Raw genomic sequence first — 8,768 nt, forward strand, 5'->3', positions numbered from 1 at the left:
TTAGACAAGAGAGAAACAGGCTGCTGGGTGAGCTACGCTGACTCATATCAGCAGACAGAGTACAGCCTTGTGCTGTAAAAACACGTCAATAAAAAAAAAAACGGGCAGAAAAGTTCAGCTCTAAATCCTGTCCCTTATTTCTTTTTGCTACTTTCAACAGAAAATATTATTTGCTGTATTAAATGACTTCATGCTCACTCTAACCTGTGTGAGCTGGTATTGGCATTTCATGTAGCCAGAAACTTCCAAGAAAACTTTGGAGACAAGAATAAAAATGAAATAACCTGCATCCATTTTTACAGGTGACCTATTTGTTAACAACTCTCAATACAGATTAGAGTGCCGATGGAGATAGTTGTGAGATTATCTCAGAAACCTCGATGCAATTCCAACACAAACGTTTCAGATGTTTCAGTGTCTCACACAGTCTCATTTTGAGCATCACAACCTTCAGAGAACTTCACTGAATGCTGGGTTATGTAAATAAAACAGAGCACTTAGATGTATTAGGAGCAGCTGGATGTTAGGGATCCTCTGCTCATGTTAGGGAGAGAGAGCGCTTAAGTGTTGCTGCCCTCTGCTGGACTGTGTATTGTATTCAACTATCTAAAAGCATTATGATTGTAAAGGGTGTGAAGAGTAAAAACGGTGTCTACTGATGCTGAAACAGCTTCCTGCTATGAAAAGAGCAACTCAGTCTTCAGACGAGAAGATGTTTGACTCTCTGATCATGCAGTCACACTTTCCACCAGGATCTTTACTAACCAGTCACCTCAATCATTAACCGACAATCACCAAGCTTACTGAAATCAAATTAAATTGATGAAATCAATAACTGAAATATCAATATAATTAATATTAATTTACTTTTATATTGTCTTTAAAAAAAAGTCAGACCATCCTATCACAGATGTAATAAGAAAAGACTCAAGAATAATTTTCATGATCATTAAAAAATCTGGAGTTTGAAAATTTGAATGTTGCCTTGAATCAAACTCTCACCTAACGGAGGGGGGCGAGGCTTTATGGAAGACGCACACATGCTTTTTCTCTGAAAGTTTTCAGAGATGTCGACTGCAGAGTGAAACTTTATTGCGCTAACAAAGACTTTTTAATTCTGTGTTCAAAGGTCATATTATCCACAAACAAACAAAGTTTAAGTAAAACCTTTATTAATCCCACGGAGATGCCATGGAGCCAATCAGCACACGTCAGCTGATCGATTGAAACATTACTGATTCAGTAATTGTGTCATCACACAGTTTGTCCTATAGAGGGTGTCTGGGTTCTCTGTATGTGGAGGTTTTATATAAATATATATTAAAATATCTCAAAACTACAAAATAAAAGCTCTAAAGAAACCTGCCAGTCCTAAAATGAAGCTTCCTTCGTCCTCCTGAGCTTTAAAGTGAAAGACTGAATGTGCATTAAGAGTGGCGAGGTTGAGGCAGGAACCAACGCTTTGTTTTTTTTTAAAGCGCAACCTTCATCTGTTCACAGCAAATGGCTCGGCTCCACGCTCATCCTCCGCAGGAGGTCCATCAAACACATGAACGCCGCAACCTTGCGTCTTCTGAAAGAGTTCATCTGGATCAAGTGTGATTTCATTCAAGATACATCTGGAGGAAATACAGGAGGCAGTGAAAGTCTGGCGTTTCCCAGCACCACCTGAACACAGCGTCGAGACGGGAAATGGTTAAACCGGGGTCTCTGTGAGGTCAAAGGGGAGAGGGTTCAGGATTGAACGACCTCCAGTTTGGCGTGTGACGGCGCTTCGATGATTTCTCCAACCTGGAAAAGATCCTGAAACACACACATACAAAAGAGCCTGTCATTCATTGACAGGTAGCGACGCCCCGTACTATCCATCTGTCTTAAATTTAAAGTTGTACTTTTTTAAAAAAAAAAAAAAAAATCATTAATTTACATGAACAATTCACCAATGATTTGCAGAATAAAAGCATGATGGTTTAATGTCCCCAACACAAAAAAGTAATGTAAAAGTACTTTTCAGAGGTTTTTGTGATGCTGCGTTGCATCTTTTCTTTTCTATCATGTTTTTTTTATTTGAAAGTTTTAACTGATCGATATAAAACTGTCCTGATCAAATAATGAGAAATTCTGGTGTTATCACAGGAAACATTTTAGATCAAATAAACACTGAAGGTACTTTAAATAAAACAAAGTGATTTCCAGCTTCTCTAAAGTGAGAATTTGCTGCTTTTCGTCACTTTACAAGAAACTTTTTAAATAACTGATCGTTGAGCCCTTTATGGATGAACTGATAAGAGGAAGTCACAGATACCTTATCGTAGATGACTTTAACGATGAGCGAGCAGCTCGGACATGTCGCCACCTCCTCCCCGTTCTCCAGGTCCTCCTTCAAAATAAAAACAAATAAAATCTTCAGGTTTCTGTCAAGGTTTGAATGTTTTTGTGGTTTATTCCTCTCTCTTCCCCAATCAGTCCACGAGTGACATGTTTAGCCGCATGTTGTCCTTAAATTGCTATCGGAGTGGTGTCCAAAAAACAATGTGGGCTTCATAGATAACTTGGAAACTATCTGAAGGAAACCTGGTCTTGTTAGGAGAGATGACATCCATCCCACTTTGGATGGAGAAGCTGTCATTTTGAGAATTCTGGCCAAATGTATTAATGTATTAATAAAAAGTTGCAGTCTGCAGCTTCTCTCCTCCTGTTACCTCCAAAAAACCCCATCTCAATAGAGACTGTGTCAGCTCCCAAACAAATGAAAAACAAACAAGAAACCAGCAACAAACACCTTAAACATGAAAAAAAAAATCACAAAGAAGGAACAATACAGTATCCACATCTGAACCAAAGAGTAAAACAGTGAAATGTGGATTATTAAATATTAGATCTCTCTCCTCCAAGTCTCTGTTAGTACATGACTTAATAATTGATCAACAAATTGATTTACTCTGCCTTACAGAAACCTGGTTGCAGCAGGATGATTATGTTAGCTTAAATGAATCAACACCCCCGAGTCATTCTAACTACCAGAAATCTCGAAGCACAGGCCGAGGGAGCGGTGTGGCAGCAATTTTTCACCCCAGCCTATTAATCAACGAAAGACCAAGACAGACTTTTAATTCATTTGAAAGCCTGATGCTTAACATTGTCCACCCCAGCTGTGAAACTCAGAAACCAGTCTTACTTGTTATCATCTATCGTCCACCTGGGCCTTACACAGAGTTTCTGTCTGATTTCTCAGACTTTTTATCTGATTTAGTTCTCAGCTCAGATAAAATAATTATTGTGGGTGATTTTAACATCCATGTAGATGCTAAAAATGACAGCCTCTACTAGAGCTGGGCGATATATCGAGTTTTTAAAACATATCAATATATTTTTATACGAGATATAAGATGTGACAATATCGTTTATATCGATATAGTCTATGTTACGTTATAATTATAGTTGTGGAGCCGCAAGTTTGCCTGTCTTTCGTCCACTTTTGTCTCTACGCAACGTTACTCCGCCTCGCCTTCACTGAAGACAACTCCCCCTCCTCCCCCATCGCTTCACGTGCAGGCAGCGACAAGACGGACACGGCAAATCGCCGTTAACGAGTTACTGCGCATCGCCCTGTGCGTGGGGCTGGACGGCGTCAACCTGCTAACGAGCTAATCATGCTAACGAGCTAACAGCGCTAACCCTAAAATCCTTTCATTCTCTCAAAAGTTGATAGCGCGCCTTATGTATGAATTCTGGTTGTGCTTGATGGCCGCGAACCGATTTTATGTGGTACACGGCGCTCAGCAACCTGTCAAAAATGTTTGAGTACGACTTTGGTAAGCTACGGAGCTGCACCGCTTGATAGATTGTCGGCGCATTACGGCTACCGAGGAGCCTCGCGGAGTGATACGCACTGTGCTTCAATGTAATATTACCGTATTGTGTGTGTATAAGGACCATAAATGGCACCTGTAAGAGACGTGGTTATGAAGCGGATTTCAAACTCCAGGCTATCAGTCACACAGTAAGACTTGGGAACAGAGCAGCTGTGAAATCTGTCTGTCTTTGTTATTACGCTCAGCGTCTTTTAGTTTACATTTTGACTGCACAATTGTGAGCTCTTTGTTTAGCACAAAAACAACCTTGTTTTCTTTTATTTATGGAGCTTTATTATTTAATGAATGCTCATAATTTAATTTTGAGTAATTTTTCATGTACATCTGTGCTGTATGTTAATAAAAGTGCCTGTGTGACATCTGGGACACAGCTTTGACTAAGAAGTCTCTTTTTGTTCTTACTTTATGGCTTAAAAAAATATATCGAGATATATATCTTATATCGCCATCCAGCTAAAAAATATCGAGATATGAATTTTGGGTCATATCGCCCAGCCCTAGCCTCTACATGGCATTTAATCTGTTATTAGACTCAATTGGCTTCTCTCAAAATGTAAAAGAACCCACCCACCACTTTAATCACACTCTAGATTTTGTTTTAACATATGGCATAGAAACTGAACATTTAACAGTGTTTCCTGAAAACCCTCTCCTGTCTGATCATTTCCTGATTACATTTACAATAATTGATTAAACAGCAGTGGAGAGTAGATGTCTTTCTGAAAGCGCTGTAACTAAGTTTAAGAATATAATCCACCCACTGTTATCATCTTCAATGCCCTGTACCAGCACAGAGCAGAGCAGCTATCTGAACGCTACCCCAACAGAGCTCGAAGTGGCAAGACATTTCACCCGTTGCCTACTGGTGGTGGTCAGAGGGCCCGGTGGCGCCAGTGTCCGGCAGCCTCGCCTCTGTCAGTGCACCCCAGGGTGGCTGTGGCTACAATGTAGCTTGCCATCACCAGTGTGTGAATGTGTGTGTGAATGGGTGGATGACAGGTTGTGTAAAGTGCTTTGGGGTCCTTAGGGACTAGAAAAGTGCTATACAAATACAGGCCATTGTTAATAATTTTACCTCCTCATTATGTACGACTCCGGATACTGTAGCTACTGTGAAACATAAGGCCTCAAACCCAAAGTACTTGACTCTGTGGTATAACTCTCAAACACGTAGCCTAAAGCAGATAACTCATAGGCTGGAGAGGAAATGGCATGTCACAATTTTAAAAGATCATCATTTAGATAAATTGTTTGTTGCTTTATAAGAAAGCCCTCCGCAAAGCCAGAACATCTTACTATTCATCACTGATTGAAGAAAATAAGAACAACCCTAGGTTTCTCTTCAGCACTGTAGCCAGGCTGATCTGAAATCTGTGCACCTGTCACATAAAAGAAATCATCAAGATTGTACGGTCACTCTTCTCCATCTACGACATGTTGCCATTCGTTTTCTGTCGCTTTTCTGGGGCTGGGTCATGGGGGCAGCAGCCCTCTCTCAGCTATCTCCAGTAGTTCTGGGTTCTCCCAGTAGGTCGTGATCTTAACACCTCAGCTGCCTCCTTTTAACGTGCAGGAGTAACATCTTTACCTGACACCCTCAAACTGACTGGCCTTCTCACCCCATCTCTGAGGGAAAGGCCACCCACCCTTTGGAGAAAACGCATTACCTGATCAAACAATTGCAGGATTAAAAGTACCACAGGCCACCCAACACAAATGCTGCCTGTAAGAATAAACTCTCCCCTGAGAGCACCGCAGCAAAGCCGCAAGGTCTGAGGAATTGAACAGAGTTCAGAGAGACATAGTGTAGGGACAGTGTAAAAACTGCAAGACCTGACTGCAGTCGCAAGTTTGGGATGCTTCGTGAATTACAAAGAAAGAACTCGTCATGAAGTTGGTCTTTCCTGGATGAACCTTTGGATGGTGCTGAGCAGGCAAACACTATCAAAACTGATAAAGTCTGAGTTTCTTCTTGCTTATTCTGAGTATCTGTTTCAGTTTTAGAGTGTTCAGGTATGCCAGATGCATCCATACATGCATTTCTTCCAAACTATGTTTCTTTGTTTTAATGTTTCAAAAAGAAAAGAAAAAGAAGATCATCTCCATCAGTATATGACATATCACTAAAAACACCCAAACTCCATTAGAAAAAGTCTAAATTTCCCTCCTGTACACCAGTGTATTCTGCCTGCAAAGAAATTAAATATCCTTCAAATGTCAGATCTCAACACAGAAGAGCCAACTCTTAGTCACTGAAGGCAGAGACCCACAAATAAGCTGCAACTCACTGCAGTTTTAGGATTTCTTCAGCCTGCTAACATGAAGGAAGTCTTGATATGGTGAACTGTCATCTTGTTCCTGAATTTAAGAGAGCTAAAGTTCACTTCAGCTACAAGTTTCTACTATTTCAGAAAAAAAACCTACTTAAAATACCGTCTTTTCTACCTTAAACCATGTAAAACAAAGTTTCATGATGTCACAAGAAATGACTGATAATTACTCAGTAGGCTTTGATTTGTTTGAACGTTTTTACTCTCTTAAATTTGAAGACTTTTAAATGGAGTTTGGTTCCGTTCACTGACGTAGTTTCACTGCTGAGAATAAAGTATGGTGCTGGTTTATTATTTTCTATTCTTGTGTTTTTCTTAATTTTTGCTGCTCTTAACTTTGTACTGTCCACTTTTTTTGTCGTGACCAAACACATTTCCCACGTGTGGGACTAATAAAAGTTTATCTTAACACCAAACCAAACTTCAGTCAAATAATGAGAGATTTTACGTCCCACCTCTGTGGCAAATCCGAAAGGAAGGTTGAAATACTTTTTTTTTTTAAAAACGGACATATATCAACGTGCCATCAATAAATCCCTGCCGAATCCAGAAGAAGACTGTATCGATGATGAAGGGAGTGGGAAACTCTGTTATGTCCTCCGTGTAAATCACCCACTATATGAAGATGTAAAAACAGGAGATTTCAAACTGAAGTTTGGTTTGTAGCTGTTAGCCGTGAGCTGAACTTACTTTGGTGATGGCGAAGCGGTCTCCGCAGGGACACGGGAAGTAATACGTCTCCGTATCCTCGTCGTATTCAAAGTCCTCGATCTCCACTTCGTCGTGAAACACCGACATTTTCCCCTAAACACACGCAAAGTCCACACAGAACAGCACCAGATCCGCACCGGCAAAGCGTGCCTGCAGCGCGGTGTGATGACGTACACAACCTCTGACTCAACGCTGACGCAACTATCAAAACAATAACACAAACGTGGTCAATGTAAAATAAGGAAAAGTGAAAAATAAGAGCAGTAAAAGAACAATAGAATAAGTTATAGTGACAATATTGAGTTTTAAAGAGCTAGAAAAAAATTTATTGTGTTTTTGCCATTTTTAACTACGACTGTAGCTTGTAGTTCCCACTTATGTCCACTATAAGGAGCAAATTTATCAGAAAACCCAGCTCATATAATTTCAACCGTTGTACCTTTATATTCATAATAAATACTAAATAAATACACATGTAAAGGATTAATAGATACAAGTCAACCACACATTTAATAATAATAATAACAATAATAACAACAGCAGCAATGATAATAATAATAATAATAATAATAATAATAATAATAATAATAATAATAATAATAATCATAAGAAGAAGAAGAAGAAGAAGAAAACAAAGACATTTAGATGATGTTGAGGATCAGTTTTAAAGGGCAAACTCTCGAAACCTTTAGACTGTTTTTCAGTGGCATTTGCTGTTTTATGTGCTGGTGAGGCTCACCATTCAAAAATGTTTAAATTTGAGCCCAACAGAAACTCTGCTGACATGATTTCAGTGTGATTTAAGACCAAGGCTGAGATTGTCGAGGCTAGGCTGTATGGCGGGTCCAAACTCAGTTTTCATTGATGGTAATTCGCAACAAACAAAGAAAAACGCACACGGAGCAGAGCAGGAGGAAAACAAACACACAACCTGAAAATCAACAGAACACTGAGCAGCGTGACAGTGATGATGGATTGAAATGACCTGAAGATGATTTCATGAAAATGTTTTCATACTTTCTGGTGACACGGCTCGAGGTAGCAACACTGTCGACAAAAATAATTTCAATAAAGATTTCTTTATTAAAAAATGAAAATAAAAGCCAACAAATACAAATGAAACCTCTCATATCATCACTGAAATCTTCTAACTGTTGCAAAATTAAATACAAAGGAAGATATTTTATATGTTTGGATCAGTGAAAAGTTATTAAAATGACATTTTCCCCCAAAGGCCTCAGAATCACCTTTGATTACAACGAAGGCCCAGCCCACAGCCTGACGGTCACAGGAAGCTCTCACTTCCTTCAATCACAAACAAGCTGGGTCCTGAAACTTTCTCTGCACATTCTCAGTAGAGGTATGGCAGCCACCAGATCCACCTATTGTATCAATCTGAAAATCCTAGGTGACATATTTCTCAAGTTGTAATGTTCACAAACTTGCCTGCCGGCCAACCCAGTGGGATGATGACAATACCCCATCAGTCATAACAACTATTACGAAATATTGATAGTTATAATAAATGTCAGAAATTTAGAAGCTCAGTTTTTGTTACCCAGAGTGAAAACACACCAAACCCAGCTGTCCATGATGATGAGCAGCTGCAGATCAGGTTTCCTGAGTCGTCACAGTCCAGTTTGTTAAAGGTTTTAAAGATCCTGTTGCTTTGGGAGTCTGTGTGAAAACACCCAGTTCCAGTGCTTCAACAGGAGCCACCGATAAAATAATAATGAACATCAAAGCCGTTCAGAGGTTCATTTAACTGCTGCAGGCATCTTTCCAATGCCAAAGTTTATGGTTTCTTTTTTTTTTTGATCTGATATTTATTTTATTTTATATTTCCTGTTGG

General features: G+C 39.5%; 1 protein-coding gene across 1 annotated transcript; it reads right to left on the reverse strand.

Moving 5' to 3' along the window:
• Nucleotides 1-1,160: 1,160 nt before the first annotated feature.
• On the reverse strand, nucleotides 1,161-7,114 carry dph3 (diphthamide biosynthesis 3). The gene is made up of 3 exons (XM_005952065.3): nucleotides 6,896-7,114; nucleotides 2,306-2,380; nucleotides 1,161-1,803 (listed from the first exon to the last, which is right to left on the reverse strand). The coding sequence occupies exons 1-3, from the start codon at nucleotides 7,001-7,003 to the stop codon at nucleotides 1,735-1,737; spliced, it is 252 nt and encodes an 83-aa protein (XP_005952127.1). The 5' UTR covers nucleotides 7,004-7,114; the 3' UTR covers nucleotides 1,161-1,734.
• Nucleotides 7,115-8,768: the final 1,654 nt, after the last annotated feature.

The sequence above is a fragment of the Haplochromis burtoni genome, unplaced genomic scaffold, assembly GCF_018398535.1.
Source record: "Haplochromis burtoni strain Fernald_Lab_line unplaced genomic scaffold, NCSU_Asbu1 Contig_1297, whole genome shotgun sequence".
Taxonomy (NCBI): Eukaryota; Metazoa; Chordata; class Actinopteri; order Cichliformes; family Cichlidae; genus Haplochromis; species Haplochromis burtoni.

Bases quoted from the DNA above. Each gene is read 5' to 3' on its own strand.
- dph3 (XM_005952065.3), bottom strand. From the start codon at position 7,003: ATGTCGGTGTTTCACGACGAAGTGGAGATCGAGGACTTTGAATACGAC. The intron at 2,381-6,895 runs GTAAGTTCAGCT...TTTATTTTGAAG, and splicing joins ACCGCTTCGCCATCACCAAA to GAGGACCTGGAGAACGGGGA. The intron at 1,804-2,305 runs GTATCTGTGACT...TGTGTGTTTCAG, and splicing joins TTAAAGTCATCTACGATAAG to GATCTTTTCCAGGTTGGAGA.